Genomic DNA, 24,819 nt, shown 5'->3' on the forward strand with positions numbered 1-24,819 from the left:
TCAGCTCTCCTTCAATGTATATGTTACAGATTACTGTGTTTAGGTGACATGGGCTTTTTGGCATATTCTACCTGAGATTGATGTGTGTTTGGCACATATACACAGTTTGCTGTAAATTTTGTGGGGTTTTTTGCTGACAGTGTATTTCTCAGATCGCTGTATGTTTTACTGACAGCGTATGTCTAGATTTAGTTTTTCTACCATGTATATGCAGTTTTGCTGTGTGTCTGACTGACGCTGTATATCTGTCAGGGTTCTCACCTGTTAGACAGACAGCCAGATGTGGTCGCTCCTGGAGTTCCCAACAGGGGAACCGGGGAACTTATCAGCCCTAGTCCTGCTTTCTGCCTCTGAGCCACAGCAGCTTTACACAGAGACTACTGTTTCCGTTCCTGTTCATCCTGGCATGGCTACTACACCGGGGGCTGCACCTTGACTTGGCTGTGTCTCACCTGACTCTGATCGGTCATCAGCAGGGTATTTAAACCCAGCCTCGCCCTATGATCAGTGTCAAGTCTTTGATCTTGTGTTCCTGTTTGTACCAGTGCTCCTGTTTATCTACTTCGTATTATTGACCCCGGCTTCTGACTCGTTTATTCTGACATCTGGCATCCCTTGACTTCGGCTACTCCTCGTTGTTCCTGACCTCTGGCATCCTTTGACCTCGGCTATCCCTCGACTATCCTGCTGGTTCAGTCCTTGCCTGTCCTGCGTATTTGGTACTGCATCCTGCACAGCCCCCGTGCACAGACCCACAGGCCAGGTGAATTCTTACCTGACCACCTCGGCCTGTGGCTATCTGCAAGGGTGAGCAACATATCTGCGCTACAGACTCCCAACTCAGGTAAGACCCTGACAATATCACAGATTTCGTTTTACTGACAGTGTGTATGACAGATGTTTTGAGCTTTGCTGACAGTGCATTTCACAGACTGCTGTGTTTTTCTGACAGTGTATTTCAGGATTTAGTTTTTTCTGACAGTGTATGTCGCAGTTGGCTGTGCGTTTCACTGACAGTGTATTTCTAGATTTCGTTTTCCTGACCGTGTATGTCACAGTTGCTGTGTGTTTGCTGTCAGTGCGAATCACAGATCGCTGTGTGTTTTGCTGGCAGTGTATTTCTCAGATAGCTGAGAGTTTTGCAGTCTGTACATATTGCTAATTTCTGCGCGTATCACAGATTTCCGTGAGTTACAGGTGTGTATGTACTCAGTTGTACAGGCTCTGTACAAAGGTAGACAGTGCCAGTTAGCTCTCAGATTCATATGCTTCTGAGTAGGAATCTGTTGGCGCTATATAAATGGCAATAATGATAATATATTTTTCTGGTCCAGCTATGAGGTCTCAGATGGGACTGCTCTGGTATGAATTATCTGTCCATGGCATGTATATGGCTATCAGACCTGGCTCTGCCTCAAACTGGTATGGGAGACCAGTCTACGCTGATGCGACACAATTTTATCAGGTTCTCGGGGGAATTCATTAATCTGGCTATGGTTTAACCCTTCTCCTCGCAGTGTCCGTGGTTTCACAACCCCTGCAGGTGGTATGATGATGGTAATCTATAATACGCTAGAATTCCTAACAGATCGGTGAGAGCATATGCTTACCTATTCACAGTTCAAGGACAGTTTCGCTCAGTGCATCTTACATTCATGGGCATGATGGTCACTGGAATACTTCCGCTTATACCCAATACAGCTGGAATACCACTTTTTCCCTGCTGGGCACTTGGGGGACCGCCAGTCCCGGTTCAGGTTATTCACACGGCATTACGCTGTCTAAAAGGGTTGGTGTCTAGGGGTCCTACGTCACAGGATGCTCTGAGGATCTACTAATTTTTAGGGGCCTCTATCCAGCTCAGAGGTCCCCACTCTCACTCAGTACCCCTCGTAAGCGCTACGGAATTGGATGGCGCTATATAAATAACGTGTTATAATAATATAACAATAATACACGACCCAGGATTGGCCTGCTATGTCTGTGCCCCATTGATTGGCCTGCTATGTCTGTGCCCCATTGATTGGCCTGCTATGTCTGTGCCCATAAGAATGGCCTGCTATGTCTGTGCCCATAAGAATGGCCTGCTATGTCTGTGCCCATAAGAATGGCCTGCTATGTCTGTGCCCATAAGAATGGCCTGCTATGTCTGTGCCCATAAGAATGGCCTGCTATGTCTGTGCCCATAAGAATGGCCTGCTATGTCTGTGCCCATAAGAATGGCCTGCTATGTCTGTGCCCATAAGAATGGCCTGCTATATCGGTGCCCATAAGAACGGCCTACTTTGTCTGTGCCTATAAGACCGGCCTGTTATGCCTGTGCCCATTAAACGGCTTGCTATGCCTGTGCCCATTAAAACGGCCTACTATGTCTGTGCCCCATTGATTGGCCTGCTATGTCTGTGCCCCATTGAATAGCCTGCTATGTCGGTGCCTACTTGTATGGCCTGCTATGTCTGTGACTATATGCCTGACTAACCTTTCTGTGTCCATTCGTTTGGCCTGCTGGGTCTATGCCCTACTGGTACACTATTGGTGCCGAACCCCTCTTTGGCCGCAGGCCAGGGGTAATATCACTGGGGAAAACCCAGTGTCCACCAGTGACATGGTGATAGGCAGGTGTCCAGACAAACACCATTGCCATAGTGTTCAAGGGGACACCAGTATACGGCCATCTGAAGATGGTGGGAAGGGTGAAGACCCTAAACCTCATGACTGAAGGGCAAAGTTTCTTATGAAGACCCCGGACACACCCACGGTTTACTCCAAACCGGCGTCGGCACATCTCCAAGGAGAACTTCGCACAGGCAAGGACCGGTACTCACTCTCCTACAGGAGAAAGCTGTGTTTTTCCTTGTCTTTGCCAGCTACTCCGTATCTGCCTCCCGGAACCCTTATGGGTTCGGTAGTTTTTTTCCTGCGTTGGGTTAGCTCCTGGCCCTGTCCAGTGGGACTTATTTTTCGTACCTTCCGGCCTGCTGTTTGCCTTCTATCCGAGATAGGATGGGGGTATTTTCTCTTATCTACGTTTATTGTTGCTTTTTGTTTTTTTCTTGACTTCCTTTTCTTTTTCGCTCGGGTCGTCTGGAGGCCGACTTGACCTCCTCCGACCTCCCGGGCACTCGTGGATCGCAGGAGAACGTCTCCAGCTTTCCTCAGACTACCAATGGTCTACCTGGACCCCGCGCGCACGCACGGGATCCGGATAGTCGGTTGATAGTTTTCCATCGTTGTTTCCGAAGATTGCCCTCAGCCTTAGGCTGACATTAATAATTGGTGCGCCCTACAGTTTGGTCACCCTGAACCTCTAAGGGCTCTAATTTACACCACGGGAGGGTGCGGCCCTCCATCACCTCGGTCCGCGTATATTTACTTTCGGGAAAAGAGGGCGAGCCCTCTCATACTGAACCGGATACTGGTTTGTTATCAGAGGGCGCAACCCCTCACTCGTCCTCAACCAGATACCGGGCTGGATTCAGAGGACAGGTTGGGAGGACCCACTCGCATAGAGAGAACTGGTCACGGATGTGGACTCTGCTGTTGGTTACTAACGGGTGCGGCCCGCTCAGGCTAACAGCCGAACGCTCTCACGGTATGCGATCACAGTAGTAGAGAACGCGGCTCTCTCATACAATCGACGCTCTACTGTACCGGCCATTTGTTCATCACACAGACTTGTACCTGTGCAAAACATCGATGACTACATAGAGGTGCGTCCCTCCTACATTGAATTAGAGCGGACTTCCACGCTACTGACTTCGTTCTAGAGATCCGCCTGGTCATGCAAGACTTACATGTTTAGACTAGATCCCTGGATCCGGACCGCTGTAATACGCGCAAGAAATACTCAGAGGTATAACAGGGGGAATCTCCCACTTATTGGCACTCACTCCTGGAGTTGGTACGGCTAACGGATGGCCCTCCGGTGCTAGGAGTGTGCAGGTTTTTTTGGCATATTCTGCACCATGTAATACAGAGATTGCTTTCTGTTTGGATAGCCAGACCATTACGAATAAACTGCGCAGACAGTTTCTCCCAGGTCAAGATGCCAGGAGATATGGAGACCTTCATGGAGCAAACGGGCACTGCCTCGCTCGGGTAACAAGATTATGGAAGGCCTATTTCCCGGTCTGAAGATAAGAACCGTACGTATGGATCACAGGGTAAGACCGGAAACCCCGGTTGTCTTGACTTCCCCGGTCTTTATGATCTTGGGATTGGACGGCTGGACTGCCCAGTCTCCTCGGGGGAGGACCCTACGTCTATGCTCTATTTCTCCCTCACGAGAGCAATTTTGTTGGATTCGCGCTAACCTGTTTTTCAACTACCATCGAGGAGACCTACGAGACTTCATGGAGGTACCTGGTGTGCCCCGACTCCTACACAGACATCTTTCACTCTTGGACGAGGGCATTTCTGGATGGAAATCTGCGTTCCAGTTAGCTTTTCCCATTCCTTTGAAGGTTTTCTGGGATTCACTATTCCCAGAGTAGTCGTCCACTGTTCCCTCCACACAAGTTCAGTTCGGAACCCTGAAGGGACGCCCTTTGGAGTCTTTTTCTCTACTGCGTCCGGGTTTTTCCACAGTCCATTTGGAATATTGGTATCACTTAGAATACGGCTGGTTTGGCCACACTCTTGCCTGCATTATGAATTTATCCTCGGATGAGACATCTTACCGGGTGGACAGGGAGGAACGGAAGATCCTCCTCGGTTTTTTCTATTGCGATTTTGGTGGTGGACTTAGGCGCATTCCTTGAGATTGGAGATCTACCTGCAAGGCCGCATTGCCGAATGACCCTGGCGCGATCGGAGGAGTCGCCTTGCGGATCATGAGTTGAGACAGGGTGACAGTTTCTTCTTGCCACCCTAAGTCCGAGATTGACCTTCGATATTATACGACCACAAGAATGTGGCTAATAGGTCAGCTTGCCAGCTCATGGACCAACTGCTAGGAAACAGGTCGCAACACCACGTACAATGGATTTACCAACAGATGGTGCTTTTTTCCGTATTGGAGATGCTTCGTCGGCTGGCATCTTCCTTGATCCGTCTGCTGTCATTTATCATACTTGGAATGTCCAATTAGGATTCCTCTGATATTTTCCTGGAAGGGATATCAGCGACACAAACAGCGTTGGATTGGTGAACTGAGCGTTGAAACAGCAAATACGAAGCCTCCTGTCATGTTATAAAATTGTAGATTATGCTAGCTTTAGTGTACCTATAATCTTAATTTTATTAATGACAGGAGGCGAGTATTTCCCACCCATTCTTGTCCCTCCCTTGTTTTATGTTATAGTTTAGATTATCAGGTACGTATGCAACTCTGTTTGTTGTCTCTGCTACCTGTCGCTTGTTCCTTATGCCTGTGTTTCCTCATAAGTAGGTTTGGGATATCTACATATTAAGGTTAATTTTGGTTGCTACATTGAGTACCTGCATGTTTATTCAGAGTACATTTCATTGGATAATCAACCTGTTCGATTCTGTTTTGCTTTCGTTTCAGCTTACAGTCCATCAACACTATCTAGTTTGACGGTTACTCTCGGATGGTGGACGTCGTTATATTCATCGTATCTAGGACTTCGTTTCTTCCCCATGATGTTCTCTGCCTTTTATTCTGTTTTTGTCGCAGCTTGAAAGAGGAAATGATGCATGGGGAGGGGAGTTTTATAGTACCTAACTTTTTTCTGATTGGTTGTTTTTCTGTGCTGCTGTGGAGTTCTAGTAAAGAGAGACTTAAGCAAATACTCGCCTCCTGTCATTAATAAAATTAAGATTATAGGTACACTAAAGCTAGCATAATCTACAATTTTACCCAAATACAGTACAGCATTTGGAAAGCATCTCCGACAATATTAAACCAAGGCCTATATTGTCTCTTTATGGATTTGATTTAGTTTGATCAAACTAAGGCCTTAATCTAATAAGCTTTCCAAATGATTTAATACTGTTAGAAAGACTTTCCAAACAATTTATCTACAAAGATTTCCGTAGACGTTAGTGGTCAATTTTGTACATAAATTATTTGTAAGTTTTAAATTGAATCATTTGGAAATGTCTCGATTTTCATATTTTTGGATAAGCTTTCCAAATGATATACTTTTTAAAAGTATTTACAATTTTAATGTTTACCTATTATTTTAATATAGTGATATATGGCTTTTTTTATATGTTGGATATTTTTGGGTATTGTAATATTTAAAAAAACATTTTTGAAAGTTTATCCAAAAATATAATTTTATTTGAAAAGTTTATCCAAAAATATTAACTTGAGGCCCAAGTTTAAGTTACTCCCTGTTGTGAATGTTATGAATAAATCCCTAACACCAGGATTGTTGAGTACACATCAGACATACGATGTGATAGTTGATATCATACAACTTGAAAAACCAAGCGCCTGGTGACATGATCATCGTAATTACTTCGTCTTACTGCAGATCACTTAGCATGTATAAACTGCAAGGGCACATTAATTGCATTGGTTTCTAAACATACGTTCAACTCTCTATGACCTTATTTTATATTTTGCAGTTAAAAAGAGGTTCTGTAAGTTCATTATCTGTGTTATTATGCAATTTCATATTACAGAGCAGTTAGCACAGTTCATATCAGGGTCAGTTTATGTGCAAGGGTGAAATACATGGATTTTTAAGCCGTAGGTGTTTATTCTAACTCTGAATTAAGTAGAAAACAAGACAATCTACTACATTTTAGTGAGTTGAAATCCATATTACAAAACAATATCCATTCCCCCTTTTCCAACTGGCCTCCTTCCTCCTACACCATACTACATCCATTGTAACAAAGTACAAAAAAATATATGACCATCAGAATTTTAAACATTGCTAAAACCCTAATACCGCTATTTTGGCGGCAGACCACCCAGCTATCGCTGGACTTGTGGCTTGTTTGTATGGAGGAACTTTGTACTATGGAAGAATTGATCTATAGCACAATGGGCTGCATGCAGACCTACACAAATATTTGGGCACATGGTGGCGGACCTAGGTCTTAATGGGCACTCCGATGTCTGCTAGAGCATATACTCACATTTTCAGCAACTTAGGGTATAATAGGTATGTAGGCAGGGATTTACTGACAAGGTACCATCGGTACTTACCTGCTCCAGCGTGCCTGTGCGTCCTGTGAGCATGTCTTTGGAGGGCTGCTGCTCTGACGGTGCTCTCTGCTATCTTAATCTGGTTTCCTCTGTCGGAGTTGGACTCCATGATCGTGGCGTGGCAAGATAGGGCCCGCCATGTGCTCACCTGTGCAGTGTGTGGAGTCGGACAGAATAGGGTGGGTGTGGGTGAAGCTGCCCCCTAAAAAGTGCCCCTCTCCCCCCGTTGCTACTACACTGGACACAATGCATTTCCTTATCTATACCTCATGCTTTATATGCATGCTATGTTATGTGGAAAAAAAGTTGAATGGATGTACTGTATGTTCATTGTGTCTCTATGTTTGGCTGTTTTTCAACAAAATCAACAAAATAAAGATTTACAAAAAAAAGCCAAGAGTTGGAGAATTTTTCCAGTTCAACTATTATTGCCTAATTTTGTCACTTGAATTCAAACTTTAGTGAAAAAAAAAAACTAAAAAAAAAAAAGGATGGGGCAAAGCAAACAGGCTCCACACATTAATCACAGCACAATGCAATACAATGAGCTAAAGCAGTTAGAGTACCCCCTTCAATAAACATATATTTAAACCCAAGAAATAGTTTAAAAATAAATGTTAGCACAACATATGGACTTTTTTTTTTGCAAAATATTGTTTGTACCTGGTAGATCCCTTTTATTATTTGTTGTATTATGCAAGGTTTAATAGGTAACTTGAGTTGACACATTCTTACCTTGTAGTCAAGGCGCATAATGACCCCACAGCTACTATATATTTGGCAACACTCCACCCAACGTACTCAAAAGCAGCAGGTAGCGGGCTCTTAGAATCAAGGAGGTAATACGGTATCATGAGAGTTAGAGCCGCAGAGACCCCAAAGTATGCGAGGAAACAAATAGTCAGGGAGATAACTATTCCAAGTGGAATCGATCTCTGTGGATTTTTCACCTCTTCACCTGTAAATCAAGTTTATGGAATTTATTTTAAAGGTTACCATAACAAATTATTAACCATCTATATGGGGATAGGGAGGAGCTTGTTTGCACTATGTAGTCAGTGATGTAGTGTTTGCTATAACAACTCAACTAGGCTCTTGCTTGTCTTACAGCCATATATTGTTTGTGTTTCCTATAAATACAGGTAATAAGCTCACAAGGCAAGATGAAACAGTGACAGCTCTGTCTTAACAAATGCATACTTTCACAGAACAGTAGAATTGTGTCTAATGTTTTAAGGGGGATCTAGTTATCCCAATCTCAGAGTACTATGTCCTGTCCTTTCAGCTGTGAGTGGAGAAGCTAACATGTAGGTTAATGCTGCCTGCTGTCATACTTAATAATCAGGAAACGAAAATTACGATAAAGTGTATAAATGTGCATATTACACTAAATTAAGATATAGTGTGTATGTATATATGTGTTAGAAATATTTGGGGCTACCCTCTAGTGCAAGAGTAGCCAGAAAGTAGATCCTCATCTGTCGTGCAACTACAACACTGCTTTACCCATCCTTGCAGAGTTGTATTTGTGAGTAGTTTTTGTGTGTTTAAATGTAAGCATGTTTTCGTATGAAGTAGGTTTGTGTGTGAACCTAGGACTTTATTTATATGTAACGTGGCCATTTGAATCAAACAGTTTGTCTGTACAGTTGGCGTTTGAATGCAGGTGTGTATTTGTGTATAGTGTTGGTGTTTGAATGCTGGGGTATATGGTATATATGGTATATACACTGACACACACACATGCTGACACAGATGCACATACACATTGCCACACACGCACACACATATATCCCCTTCAAAATTCCCATCTAATTTTTCAGATCAATTCATTCGGCCCTCTTAATGTATATTTGGAATCATAAATTGAGTAGAAATAAATTGGCATTATTACAAAAAATACTGAGATAGGGGAGGATTGGGTTTGCTGGCTTTGTTCACTTTTTTTAGTCCACAAATACAGCAGCCCCTAAATTAAATTTAAATTCCTAAAAATTGCAATGGCTAGAAATAGAAACAACTAAAATTTCACTACATTAAATTAAAGAAATATTATGGATGCCACCAACCCAGAAACCAAAATCATTCACCAATATTTCCAACAACAAAAACAACTTTTAAAGCTTGGGGTTTACTTTTTAACCCCTTCGGGACGGAGTCAATAGTACACGTTCTGATCAAAACAAAATGTAAACAAAAACTGGAATTTGCGCTATATGTCTGTTCAACGGTAATTCACCTCTTTCATATTAAGTGCACCCACACTTATTATATATAATTTTGTTCAGGAGAAACTGGGCTTTCATTTCTCATGAACTATTTATATTTGAAACATAATTTATTATGAATAAAATAAAAAAAACTGTGAGAAATTAAGATTTAAAAAAAAAATTGTAGACATTTTAGCTGTAAATGTCATAATACCGTTAGCTTTAACTGCAATAAAACAACATATTTGGATTCAGCAAAGTCTCACGAGTACAACAGTTCCCCCCCCATTAACAGTTTTTACGGTGTTTTGGAAAGTTAAAGGGTCAAATATAGCACATTCCATTTTTCATTTTTTTCAAATTGAAATTCGCCAGATTGGTTATGTTACCTTTGAGACTGTGTGGTAGCCCAGGAATTAGATTTACCCCCATGATGGCATACCATTTGCAAAAGTAGACAACCCAAGGTATTGCAAGTGGAGTATGTCCAGTCTTTTATAGTAGCCACTTAGTCACAAACACTGGCCAAAGATAGCGTTCATATTTGTTTTTGTGTGAAAAAAGCAAAAAAAAACATTTGGCCAGTGTTTGTGACTAAATGGCTACTAAAAATGACTGGACATACCCCATTTGCAATACCTTGGGTTGTCTACTCTTTCAAATGGTATGCCATCATGGGGGTAATTCTCATTCCTGGGCTACCATATGGTCTCAAATGCAACGTAACCAATCTGGCAAATTTCAATGTGAAAAAAATGAAATGCAAGACTCTCTAACTTTCCAAAACACCATAAAACCTGTACTTAGGGGGTACTGTTATACTTGGGAGACTTCACTGAACACAAACATAAGTGTTTCAAAACAGTAAAACATATTACAACAATAATATTGTCAGTAAAAGTGCCGTTTGTGTGTGCAAAATGCAAAACACTTCGCTTTTACTAAATATATCATCGTTGTAATACAATTAATCATTTTGAAATACTAATATTTGTGTTCAGCAAAGTCTCCAGAGTAAACAGTGCCCCCATGTACAGGTTTTATGGTGTCTTGGAAAGTTACAGGGTTAAATATAGCGCGTGCAAATGTAATTCTCTGCAATTGCTGCCTCTGTTGTCAGGCACGTCAATCAAATTTGAATTAATTAAATCACATAATTATGTTAAAATATTACTTAAGCATACATGTAGAATTTTTATATATATACATATATATGTATTTTAATTCTATGTGTATACTTATGTAGTTATTTATGTAATTATATATATTTATCTAAATATAAATATTTGCACGTATTTGTATTTTATATATAGATAGATATATATAGAATGTCATTCTAAGTGTTTTTTTGTTACCAATATATATATGTATTAATAACAAAATACAGTTAGAATGAGATTACATATGTATATATAATTTATTTAATTTTTTTTAAATATTTAATTTATTTATTTTATTATTTTATTTATTTACTATTGTAATTATACATAAATATATAAACCTAAAATATATATATATATATATATGTATTATATATACAATATATATATATATATATATATATATATATATATATATCTTATATATATGTAGCATCATTCTAAGTGTATTTTAATACTAATATATGTACTTATATTAACATTAAAATACATCACGTATCATGTTACATATATATAAGATGTATATATATTAGATATATAATATATATATATACTTTATGTATATATATAAATAAATACATTTATTTTATTTTAAAACATGTTTAATTATTTTTTTTTTACTTTCCCACCAGCAGGGGGACTGTCTGACATTTCAGACAGTCCCCATGCTGGCAGATCCACAGCCAGCTATAGGGGGCCATGTGATCACTCTTTGAGAGCGATCACATGGCCCAATGGTGGCCTCATTTGACGGGGGAGGGCTGCCTGGGCTGTCAGGCAGCCCTCCCGAAGAGGATCGCGGCGGAGGTAAGTACATCCGAGCTCCTGGGACTGAAAGCCATTACAGCATTCTACGCCGCCGCAACGGCTTTAAAGCCCATTTAATGCGGGATGGCACAGAACGCCGTAACGGCGTTAAGGGGTTACATTATTGAAACCAATGACAAATTTATCAAGAGCATCACCTTTATCAATTTTTTTCCAAAGATTTACCTGATTTTGATTCACGAAATTCAAACACCTGTATAGACAATCACTTTAAAATTAACAAATTTATAAATTTTAATCAACTCAAAGGACATTTTAATTTAGACGACTCTGACGATTAAAACATTTTTTAAAAACATTTATAGATTTGATAAGTTCATGATTTGGTGTTTCAGACCTGTATCTGAATCAAAGAACTATAGTTATATAACCTATAGAAAGAATGAACTTTTCAGATCCAGGAAGGAAACATACTATGTCTATGTTTTATTCGGTTTTTGAAAATAATGATTTTGAAAAATTGGACTTTATTCTACATTGAAAAGATTATTTCAATCTGACTTTTGATTTGAATGATTGGCATAGTTTTATCTTATCATTAAAAGGTGTCGCCTAGTGTGTTTCCCACCTTTAATCCCATTACAAATTATTATACCAATGGTATGGTACCTTACAACCATCAACAAAAACTAGTACTCTTAAACATTAATGAGCAAGATGGGAAACGGATATCAGGAGTCAATATTTTATAAGGTGATAGCTTCCACTCGACCAACTGCATTTAGCTTTTTTTTTTCCTTATTCTTTTTATTGTATATATGAATAATATTATTTTACTTTCTCTATTATATTTTCTTGTAGATAGTTAAAGAATATTATCATAAAGCTTTATTTTATATATATATTCCGGATGTATTTATTTGTATTGTTATTCCCCTATATTACCGTCCTTTATCTAGTGAATAATTCGTATTTATGTAATTTATTTATGTAAAAAATATTTGAAAAGATACACATATACTGACCCAGACACACACAGAATACTCACATACTGATACAGATACACACTGACACACACACAAATACAAATATTTGATACGCATTATTTCTGTTTTTTAGCCACCTTTCTGTTGTCATACCTTTTGGGTGTAGGAGAGTGATTTTGATGGGGTCCAGTGGGAATTCTCTTGAGGCTGATTGGAGTCTGCTCCTTTATCTCTCTCACTCCCCGATACTTTATCTCGCTCTCTCTGTTAGCTGAGAGAAAGTGACCTGAACTCACTTCCTCCTAGCACCAACTAACAGGGCACTGACCGCACTGTTAATGGACTGCGGCACTAGACTGGTCCCTTAATCAGAGATGTTCATTGGGTCTTCCTAAGTGTGAGGTCCCAACTTGTGGGCCCCGGTGCAGTCACACAAGCTGTGCTGGCAGTAGTTCCACTGCTCGGGCTTACAATGAGTGGGGCTAAACATTCTAATGCTTATGAAAAGGAGGAGTTATCAGCAGAGGTGCTGCAATCATCTGACAAACACAAAGGCTCTTGCTTAAAACCAGTTGATTTCTAATTTGCTAGTTTATTACTTTCCTTACCTGTAGTGGCAATGCAGTCAAATCCAACGAATGCATAGAAACAGGTAGCTGCACCGGCCAGTGTTCCACTGATACCAAATGGCATGAATCCACCAGTTCCAAACACACCAGTCATGTTAACACCTGCAGACTGGTTACTGTCAACGAAATGGACAAAAAACTTATAATTATATTTCATTAGTCAATAGAAAGTAAATGCATCAAAATACTCCATTTAGGATACAAGCAGAAGAAGGAATCAAGCAAGTTTACATAAATTCTAATAATAAAAAAATATATATATTTAGGGTCAAATGTCAAATCTTAAGCTACTAGCCAGGCCAAGTGTTATATCATACTTAATTGCTGAATATAATCTTTACTTCAGTGTAAGAGAACAGCCTCAGTACCATGAATCTGTGAATTGCATCAATTTGTTGTGTATTGATCATGCCCATGCAGTCTCACAGCTCAATTCTCTGCCATGCAGGAGTTAAATCCCTTTTGTTTCTTTTTATGCATCACTAGCCACACCTCCCCTGACTGGGAATTTTATATGCATGAAAATAATTTTGAGTCAGATGTTACTTAATTTAAACGTTTGTATCTCCTGCTCTGTAAATTTAACTTGAATTACATACAACAGGCTCCTGCATGGTCTAGCAGGCTACTAACAGAGCAAGAGATACGAAATTTTAACTTAAATAGAATTTGCAATGAAAGAAGTATAACCATTAAATTACTAGATACAGGAAGTATTTAGAAAGGCTGTGTAAGTTGCATGTAAGGAGGTATGCCTAAGGCTGCATAAATAATGTGATTTTACTCCCAAATAGCAGAGAATTGAGCAGTGAGACTGCAGGGACATGATCTATACACTAAAACTGCTTCATTAATCTACAGTGTCCCTCTAAGGATCACAACACATTATAGACATACAATAAAAATACTCTCCTTGAACATGTGATCCTTGCCATGTGTGAAATGCAGAAATAGGATTATTGACAACATATCTGTACATTCTCAATCAGTCGGTCCATCATACATAATAGCTGTATAGAATGGAACAGAACAGAAACCTATAAAGCTACCTAAATTAGCTGTAATCCCAACCCAGAAAATATTTATTGTCCCTATCAACCTCCTAGCGTGGGAGATCTGGCAGGGGCCAACTGAACAAAGGGCTTTCAAGGGGGTTGTGGGCTGCAGCTCTAAAGCTTCCTTCTAAAAATTAACATAGCAGGAAGTGTATAGGGATGTCTGTTGGCAGAGCACTGAAGGATTTAGGCAGCAAGCAGGAATTGTGTAAAATCTTTTGTTAGCTCAGCACTTTATGGGCTGGAAGCTCACAAACTCAGTTGTTCTCCGGTTCTCGACTGGCCTCTATATTTCCCAGTAGACCAAAGTATCTCAGGCTGCCCTGGCTGCCAGACTATAATGAGTATGTATGAGGTCCCTGGAGAGTTTGCAAGTGATTGCAGGGTGAAAGGAGACAGTGATCAAGACATTCAAAACACTTCATCAAATTATATCTTACATAATTAAACATACTGAGCGTTTTACTATAAATAATTTTCCGCTTTGCTTGTAGTCAGTAACAGACAGTGGCCAGTGGGTACCCCAAACATGCTGTTTGATTTGTTTTTTAACTTAAATAATGTGATATTATTGTACCTCATGCTTTGAATAGTTTGTTTGAGCTCTTCCTCACTGACTTTCCAGTTTTTCACATCACCCTTAATACAGCCACTGATGATTACAAACACCAGAACCAGCATGTTAATAGCTGTAAAGATTTTATTCACCATTGTTGACTCTTTAACTCCAAACGAGAGGAGGCCTGGGAAACATGAGAGGGATTTAATATACTTTTAGCACGCAGTCTATCCCTCATACTGTATAGCATTTTATAGGAATGACACATCGATACCGTTTCTGCATTCTTACACGTTTGAAAATGTTTAATTAGTAATTGGCAAATTCCATAAAAATGTCAATTAATTTTAAGTGAGTATCTTGCACAAAATGAACACCAACCCAGTACAATCCACCAGGTAGACATCAATTAGCCTTAAAATGACATCTGGCAAGAAACATAAGTGAACATTTAGATATATATATTTTCTGTGCTACTTGATGGAAAAAAGTAAGTGGGTGTGTTTGTGTGTGTGTGTGTGTGTGTGCGTGCATGCGTGTGTGAAGGAGAAGGGAGGAGTCAAAGGGTAGGGCAGAACTAGAACCCCTTGGAACGTAATGTATGATGTGCCTCAAGGTGGTCTATTAATCAGATATACAGGTTTATTCAGATATAATATATTCAGATATAATAAAGGTCACAAACCTTTATTAGTAAAATTAAAGGGCACCTGACAGCTGCAGGTTATGGTATTTGTTTATATGTATTTAAACATTTTTATGTTTTCTCTTACTTACATCATAAACCAGACTGCCCTGGCCCAGTCTGACTGAGATGCAAATTAACCCAATGATGCACTACATGTGGGTGCTATTATTTCACATGTGCAAAAATATCAGATTTGAAGTAATGTCCAAGAAGTCATGCATTGGTACTGAGCATCATGGGAAGATAGCAACTCTATAATTGGAAAACTGCATCTCAAATCTGGCCGATTCCACGAGGGTTCCTACTACAAAATCTATTTTTTTCAAGTCTCCTTGGGGGGCAGAGCATGGAGGGAGGGAAGAAAGAATGCAGGGGAGGATGGGAAGGGTGGTGGGGGGAGTCTGGTGTCCAGTCTGCAATTGGAAAGTCGGTTATTCGCTAATGAGCTGCAGGGCAGGTATTATATTACCAAGGAAGAGAAGTGTCTCCATCCAACCAAAGGTCCAACATTTTTATGGTATGATTTCAAAGAATCGTGTATTTGAGAGGTTAATGAATCCATGTCTACGTTATCTTAGATTTTCTTATTAATTATATAGGGTTAAGGGATATTGAGGTTGGACCAGATTTCTGCTATCGCTATCACTCTACATGTGGCTAAAGCTATCCTTGCAGTGAATTTGTATTCGTTATGTGTGAATGGGTCTGAGGACTTTGACAGGTGCAGGGCCCATGGGTCCATAGGAAATGGTCTGTTTAGTAGTCTTGACTGTAGCAAGGTAATATTTTCACAAACAGGTTTGAGTTTTGGTCAGGACCATCAACAGTGATTAAAAAGACCAACTTCACTGCAATGTTTTCAATATTGATTGGGTGTCCTTTAGGGAATGTACGTTATTACATACATTCCCTAAAGGACACTTCAGGTGCTACACCTTCTTTTCCTGTTTTATCCTACACCATATTGAACAAGAGAGACTTTTTTGTGATTGAGCAGCCTTTGGACTATATCAGTATTGTATAGGCGCTGACATTTTTTTTGCTTTTATATATTGGATTGTTTTATCTATTCTGTTTAACATTCCACAATTTAACACATCACTGTAAGATACAAATCCCTGTAGTTTTGGGTTATTTCCCCCCCTTCCCCCTCCCCCCCCCCCCCCCCTCCCGAATGAGATTCAGTATGAGTATGGCATATATGTAAATCGATTAGCTATACTGAAGAACTATGCAAAACCTGTCATGTCCATGATGACTTTACTTTTTTTAAAGTGTTTTTTGGAAAAATAAATCATTTTAAATATATATATTTTTTCTCCCATCTGTCTCTCATTTTGAGGAATTGAGAGACAAGGAGATGGAAGAGACATTCCACCCATAGCAACAATGCCAGCATGTAAGCATCATGGAGGAGGTTTGCCTTCTTGGGTAAGTGTCCTCAATCAGGGCAAATCAACAAACAGGAGAAGCGCATGTGTAACATCCACCTCTGTAAGGAGATTGCGGCAGGTTAGGTGGGGAAAGTTTCCCTTTTAGCTAATACCTTCTCTTTCTCTCATATTATAAAGAGAGCAATGCTTGTTTTTAGTTGTGTGTATATATATATATATATATACCTGCAAGGAGAAGTATGAGGCACACAGCAAAAATGTCAGGATACTCTGCCAGGCCTGGCAAATCCATTGGCATAATGGTTCTGAAGAAATAACCAATTTTCTTTCCCACCAGTTCATCGAAAGTAGCACTCCAAGCTCGCGCAACACTGGAGGTCCCTATAAAAAGATAGAAATATGTCCATAAATCTATTCTATCCATTCATAGGACTAAAACACTTATTCAAAAACATTATTTCAAAACTTATGTAAGATAAGACATGATAGCAAAACAATCCATAGGAAAAAAAAATCCCCAAATATTCCACTAAAACACGTTTCAGTTTTCATTGTTCATTTAGCATGATTTCATTAAAAAAATGTTCTACAACTGTTAGATTTTTATATGGCGGCACTACTGTAATGTCGATGTATTTTTAGGCTAGAAATTCGTAGTAATGTATACAAACATGTATTCCTGACCCTATAGTGTTGAAAAAACCATCTAGCCACCCTGCCCCCCTTCTCCTCCTAAATATATTAAAACCTTACCCTTATACCAGTCTGCTGCTGGCTCTGCCCCTGGTCTGCCTTCTTGGCTGTCATTATCAGAAGTGATTATCTAAACCAATCACAATGCTTCAGCATAGGATTGGCTGAGATTGTCAAGGATGCAGATCAGGGCAGTGGCGGATCCAGAGCCTGACCTCGGGAGGGGCACTTGCAGATTATTAAGATAAATAATCCATACACAATACCCACTACAGCTCAGTGTAGTGGTTATGGTGCCAGTAGTGCCGGGACCCCCTCCCAGAGTAAGTAGTCAAACCGTTTAAGAACAGTTTGACAACTTAACTGAGGTCTGCTTGGAAATGGGGGCATAGGGCGTAGTAGGGCATAGGAGCAGGGGTGCAGTGTGTGTGTGTGTGTTTGTGTAAGAAGGACTGTGTGAGCAGTGTGTGTGTGTGAAAGTTGCAGTGTGCACGTGAGGACGGCAGTGTGTGTTAGGGGGCAGTGTGTGTGTGTTGCAGTGTGAGTGGGGGTAATGTGTGTATGGGGGGAAGTGAGTGTGTATGGGGCAGTGTATGTGTGTGGGGGCCAATGTGTGTGTAGGGTGTGTGTGTGTATTGGGGCAGTGTATGTGGGCAATGTTTGTGTATGGGGGAAGTGTATGTGTGTGAATGGGGGCAGTGTATGTGTGTGGGAGCAGTAGTGTATGTGTATGGTGGGCAATGTGTGTATAGGGGCAGTGTATGTATGTGGGGCAATGTGTGTGTATGGGGGCAGTGTATGTGTGTATGGGGCAGTGTATGTATGTGGGGGCAATGTGTGTGTATGGGGGCAGTGTGTGTGTATGGGGGCAGTGTGTGTGTATGTGGGGGCAGTGTGTGTGTATGTGGGGGCAGTGTGTGTGTATGCGGGCAATGTGTGTGTGTATGGGGGCAGTCTATGTATGTGGGGGACAATGTGTGTGTGTGTGTGTAGGGTATGTGTGTGATAAGGATGGGGGGCTTTTTTAATGTTTTTTTTTAAATTTGATAATGATTTTTTATTTTTTTTATTTTAAAATATACATAATGCCCCCCCTCCCTTCTTACCTTTGTTTAGGGAGGAGGGGGGACATTTCTCGATCCCTGGTGGTCCGGTGGGGAATCCCTGATGGTCCATGTGGTGAGAGTGAACTCTAGCCCCGGTCTCCAGGACTAGAGTTCACTCTCGCGAGATCCGGAGCATTGCCGTGGCAACGCTCCATGCCCGCGAGAGAAGGACCTGGAGGAGCTGCAGACTGAGCTTGCTCCCCCCCCCCCCCCCCCGAATCCGTTGGTGGATCAGGGGCAGAGGCAACACAAGCCAAATATAGCCCTGGCCAATCAGTATCTTCCCATAGCGATGCTTTCAATTAATGCATCTCTATGAGGAAAGTTTAGTGTCTCCATGCAGACGGTGGAGACACTGAATGTGTGCAGCACTGCCCAGGAAACACCTCTAGTAGTATCTGAGGAGTGGCCTGTTGAGTTATCAGCAGGCTGTAATTTTAACACTGCCTTTTCTCTGAAAAAAACAGTTTACTGCAAAAAGCCTGATTTTATTACAAGACATGGAGGCTTATATTGCATATCCCTTTCTTTACTGTCCACCAATAGCGGCAAAGAATACAAAACAGAATGAAAAAAGAATGCATACATAGTAACATAGGTCACTTCCAGCCAAGTCCCAGTATAACAGCAGGCACCACCCTTAGATCTCCCTCTTTCTTTGCTGCTCCACAGTCAGATAAGTACCTAATTTTCTCTGTTCTGTGGGTTTTGTTAATTTTTGTGGTTTGTTACTATTTTGCTGTTATTTTACATATATTTTCAGTCGGTGTTTACTGAGTGTTTATGGTAGACTCAGGATCGCAGACCAGCTGAGGGCTATTTCTTTGTTTGGGGGTCTTTTTGTTGTATCCCTGTCCTTCTCGTTTTTTGTTACTTCTACCTGGTTTCTACTCCTGTTTCGTTTCTTTCCTTTTTCCTCTTGTTTTCTCTGTGTTTTACTCTCGGCTTTGGGGCTCCCTGGGGTCCCGGACCGGTTTTGGCGCCATTTGGTACTCTTTTTTGACTCCCCTGATCGGCTCTGTTCACCCAGTGTGGGGCTGGTGTTCAGCAGTTTGCTCGCACGAACGCCAGTTACACTTGTTTCTTGGCCGTGTTCGGTTTGCGAATGCTTTTTTGGGGTCGGCTATTTTGACCCATTCGTGGGTTTTGCCTTACTGGACGCTTTTGTCTTGCGGACATGCTTTGTTCGCGAGCCAAACGCACCTGTTTGGTAGTTTGTTTTGGCTGCGTTTGGTGGGCTTTTGCCTCCCGCGAGTCTCGCAAGCTGTGGGGACTGTTTTTCCTTCTGGTTTTTTTTTCTCCTGCAGACGCAGGGACTGCCCTCATGGATCCATTGGGCGAGCCCTTATTCAACCCGGATGAGCTCCACCATCCGAGGTTGGCTGAGTGGCTCCCAGCGGACCATGTGGCCAGATACCTTGAGAACTTGGTACGGTGCCCACTCAGCAAGGTAGCCCGCAATAGTCCCAGGCCTGTAGTGCCTAACAAAGTGTGTGACACCCCAGAGGTAGACTCTAAGATGACCCAGTTTCTGGCTAAATTTGGTTGGAACCCACGCAAAGGACTGGATTCAGCACTTAGATTGTGCCACACCACAGTGTGTTTGGGCCCCTAGCAAAATTGTTTGACTTGGCGGAGGACGCCAGAGCTGAAAACCGTATGGTAGACCCGGAGGAACTCCATGGTTGGGTCCAGATATCAATTTGCATCGCCGGGAGTGTTAATGCCTCCCTGTCCATGGAACGGCGTAAAGCCGTTCTGTTTAAAATAGAGCCAAAGTTGGCCAATCTCGCCCTCACTAAAGCTGGTAAGAACGCCCAAGGCTTATTGTTTGGCGATTCCTTCATTAAGGATCTGGGACGCTTCATAGGGGCATTTACTGAATGCCCCTATGAAGTGTACCCAATCCTCCATGCGAAGGATATTCCAGGGGTGGGTCTCTACCATGGCCAGGAGAGTCAGGGGCCGTCTGTCCGGCCGCAACTATTTACGGTCCTGTGGCTTGGGACGAGGCTCTTTCCAGCACCACTGCAATTTCCAGGAGACGAGGACCTGGTCCCCTTTTTCCCATCACAAGGTCAACCATAGCGTTCAAGAGGTTTCCAAGGACAAACCGGCACCCTTACGGTGAGCTTACATACACCTCAAGTTTTTCTCATGTTTGCGTAAGGGGCAGACTCCATCATTTTTCCCCAGTTTGGTTAACAATTACCTCAGACACATGGGTACTCGACAGGGTTCGAGGTTTTCATATAGAACTCGTGAGCATGACTTGCGAGATTCCAACTCCTCAGCCGATCTGTTTCTCACTCAGAGACCGCAGGTATATCAACGAGGAATTTTCATCCCTCCACGGCAAGTAGGCGATTGAATTGGCCCCTCTTGTCCCCGAAGGGGTCATAAGCAATATATCCTTAGTGGATGAGAAGGGTGGGTAGATGCGCCCTGTCATCAAATTACCCCCACTCAATGCTATAGTTCGCTACCGTCACTTCAAGATGGAAGGCATCTTCTGAGGGACTTGCTCCTTCAAAGAGATTGGCCGGCGAAACTAGATTTGAAGGATGCCGATGCCGGTAGCCGAACCTTCTTGAGATCTACTTCGATTATGTTGAAAGGACAGAGTTTGGCGCTTTACATGTCTTTCTTTTGGTCTCTCCTTGGCACCCTGGTGCTTCACAAAGCTGCTGCACCCGGTGATGGCCTGGCTTTCGGGGCATAGTCTACTTGGACGACATCCTGATCATGGCTCAAGAGCACTCTGTCCTCACGCAACATCTGAGATAGACGTGGACCTACTCAGTCGACTGGGGTTCATCGTCAACTTGGAGAAATCATGCCTGTGCCATTAACAACAGCTATGGAAAAAGGAATCTTCTCACACAGTATGGTGTTCTATGAAGGCGCTCACTGACATCCAGGATCACCCATACACTTCAGTGTTGTACTCACACTCAAGTGTGCATCATTCAGGCTCCTGGCGGCTGTAGAACCAGGAGCTAAATAATGTCACCCTTAAGAAAGAGGGTTTCAGGTAAGATTTTATCACACAGTGTGTGGATATCACCTTTAATTATCCTAGGAAGAGTCTCAACATGCAGCAACAAATAACAGGATAATATTTTTGCCTGTAGCTGACTGCATCACACTGCTATTGCCAAAATATGTATGATCTCAAACACATCTCATTCAAGGTCACATTCCACACAACTTCCACACATCTCTTCGCCACATACTTAACTTACTAACACACACAACCACCCAATCCACCCAATCCCATTTACCTCCTTTGATCCTCCACATGCCACCACATTAGAGACTCTCAAAATGGTTGTGCTTTCAAGGCTTCATTTCAGTCACTCATTCTTCAATGACCAACTGTGCCCAAACACTTATGTCAATGCTTTAGTGTAGACCACACAACATCTACTTGCTTGCCATGCCCTATCCCTCAATCGTGGCTTCCTGATGCTTTCTTGTTTCTGCGCTCACAAGAGTTTGGGTGAACTTACATTTAGGGCATACTTAGGGTTAGGGGACTTAGATTTAGTGAGATTTTGGGTAAGGACTAGTGATTTTGGTAAAGACTAGGATATTACACTGCAGGTACTGTGAAATGTAAATTCTGATTGAGATTGCCTGGGGCACCATTGTTCATGGATTGTGTTTTGTATATATATATGTATGTATATATATATATATATATATATATATATATATATATATATATATATATAATTATTATAGTATAGTATAAGGGTAAATCACAAGGACAGACCACAAGTATTATGTACTTAATATACAATCAGTACAGTACTCATACACCCTAATACAATAGATATCTATATGTATAGTAAACAACTCCTACTGGTAAATCAATTGCTTACAGTCATAGACTCAAAAATAAAAAGAAACAATATATACAGTCTATGATGTAATAAATATAGAGAGAGACACACTAGCAGAATAATGATCTATATTCCATCTACCAACCAAAAAACTAATAAACAATCACTTTGTTTAAACCAATTATATCCCCAAGCTTTAAGGGATATGGAACAAGGGGGATTATTGTTAATAGGTGTCCCTTAGTAAGGGCTATAGTCAAGACTGTATTTCTGTACATAAGTTGGCCATGTAAAATATTGTAATCTATGTAGTATAATAAATCCAAACCACCAATAGTATATACGAAGAAAGAAAGAACAGATCTAGGAAATTACGCCAACGGATTCTCACCAAGAATTCATAAATAGATCTTCCTAGTTGTCCTCTAAAGATATCGGCATATATAAATGCACAAGATAAATATTTAGAATTTAAGTAAGCCATCTGTAGCGAAGAACTGTTCGTAAATATACAAAATGTGCATATACGCACTGGGAATATGGGGTAAATTCCCGTCGTAAGCATATTATATATAGGTATATACACTGCATATTATATACAGATAAGTATTCCCATGCCTGGAATATGGTATAAATTCCGGCCGTGGATAGTACTTATAGAAAGATCCCTAAGGAATATTTTTCATTGAGTCCCTTTGGGTATACTGTATTTCAAATATCGGAACTCCCAGTGGCAGGACTGCATACAGAGATCAAATATCGGAACTCCCAGTGGCAAAACATTTCTTCGAATTTAACCATCCATTGCCTAGCATGAAGTTTATGACAATAGACCACGTTCCTCCATTGGCAAGAGGAGGGGACCGCAAGAAGCTTTTGCTTCAGAGAGAGCTCTTTTGGATTCGAACATTAAATACAGTATACCCAAAGGGACTCAATGAAAAATATTCCTTAGGGATCTTTATATAAGTACTATCCACGGCGGAATTTATACCATATTCCAGGCATGGGAATACTTATCTGTCATGGGCGTCCACAGGGGGAAGGGGGGGGCAACGGGGGCACTTGCCCCCCCCCCCCCGCATTTTTCAGCTTGTTCTGCTGATTTTCGTGTGAAATTGAAAATACAGTGCAATACCGGCGCCGGTATGGCTGTGTATGGAGATAGACAGGGACATGAAGCTGCATCTTATCCCTGCATCTCTCTGACTGAATCCGCAGGGGAGCAACACATGCAGGCAACATAGACAGCCTACAGATCATGTAAGTGAGGGATGGGGGGGAGATAGCCTATAGATTAGGGGAGTGAGGCATATGGGGGGGGCAGAGATAGCCTACAGATCATTGAAGTGAGGCATATGGGGGGGCAGAGATAGCCTACAGATTATTGAAGTGAGGTGAGGCATGGGGGGGGGCAGAGATAGCCTAGAGATCAGTGAAGTGAGTCATATGGGGGGGGGCAGAGATAGCCTAGAGATCAGTGAAGTGAGTCATATGGGGGGGGGGGCAGAGATAGCCTAGAGATCAGTGAAGTGAGTCATATGGGGGGGGGCAGAGATAGCCTAGAGATCAGTGAAGTGAGGCATATGGGGGGGGGCAGAGATAGCCTAGTAATCAGTGAAGTGAGGCATATGGGGGGGGGGCAGAGATTGCCTAGAGATCAGTGAAGTGAGGCATATGGGGGGGGGCAGAGATAGCCTAGAGATCAGTGAAGTGAGGCATATGGGGGGGGGGCAGAGATAGCCTAGAAATCAGTGAAATGAGGCATATGGGGGGGCAGAGATAGCCTACAGATCAGTGAAGTGAGGCATGTGGGGGGCAGAGATAGCCTAGAGATCAGTGAAGTGAGGCATATGGGGGGGCAGAGATAGCCTACAGAACATTGAAGTGAGGCATATGGGGGGGGGGGAGAGATAGCCTAGAGATCAGTGAAGTGAGGCATATGGGGAGGGGGCAGAGATAGCCTAGAGATCAGTGAAGTGAGGCATATGGGGAGGGGGCAGAGATAGCCTAGAGATCAGTGAAGTGAGGCATATGGGGAGGGGGCAGAGATAGCCTAGAGATCAGTGAAGTGAGGCATATGGGGAGGGGGCAGAGATAGCCTAGAGATCAGTGAAGTGAGGCATATGGGGAGGGGGCAGAGATAGCCAAGAGATCAGTGAAGTGAGGCATACGGGGGGGGGGGCAGAGATAGCCTAGAGATCAGTGAAGTGAGGCATACGGGGGGGGGGGGGCAGAGATAGCCTAGAGATCAGTGAAGTGAGGCATATGGGGAGGGGGCAGAGATAGCCTACAGACCATCGCAGTGAGGCATGGGAGGGCAGAGATACCCTACAGATCATCAAAGTGAGGCATGGGGGAGGTAAAGTAAGAGAAGGAGCAGAAAGGAGAAGGAATAGAAATGAGGAGAAAGGGGCAGCAAGGATCTGGAAGTGACAGCAAGGACCACAACAGGTTAAGGAGCAGAAAGAATCAGAAGGAGCACAAAGGTAGGAGAAGGAGCAGAAAAGGGTAGCAAGGAGAAGGAAGTGTCTGCAAGGAGAAGGAAGGGTCAACAAGGAGCAGGAAGGGTCTGCAAGGAGAAGGAAGGGTCAGGA

At 41.9% G+C, this 24,819-nt stretch overlaps 1 protein-coding gene across 2 annotated transcripts in view; it reads right to left on the reverse strand.

Annotated features, from left to right (window-relative positions):
• The window catches only part of LOC134602711 (cationic amino acid transporter 2-like), a 59,007-nt gene that overhangs the window by 24,673 nt on the left and 9,515 nt on the right, over positions 1-24,819 (reverse strand). For both annotated transcript variants that reach the window (XM_063447868.1, XM_063447869.1), the window contains exons 3-6: positions 16,801-16,956; positions 14,512-14,677; positions 12,859-12,995; positions 7,862-8,084 (exon numbers count right to left, since the gene is read on the reverse strand). In XM_063447868.1, coding sequence (XP_063303938.1) covers positions 7,862-8,084; positions 12,859-12,995; positions 14,512-14,677; positions 16,801-16,956 — 682 coding nt within the window. The remainder of the gene's footprint in view (positions 1-7,861; positions 8,085-12,858; positions 12,996-14,511; positions 14,678-16,800; positions 16,957-24,819) is intronic.

This window comes from Pelobates fuscus, chromosome 3 (assembly GCF_036172605.1).
Source record: "Pelobates fuscus isolate aPelFus1 chromosome 3, aPelFus1.pri, whole genome shotgun sequence".
Lineage (NCBI taxonomy): Eukaryota > Metazoa > Chordata > Amphibia > Anura > Pelobatidae > Pelobates > Pelobates fuscus.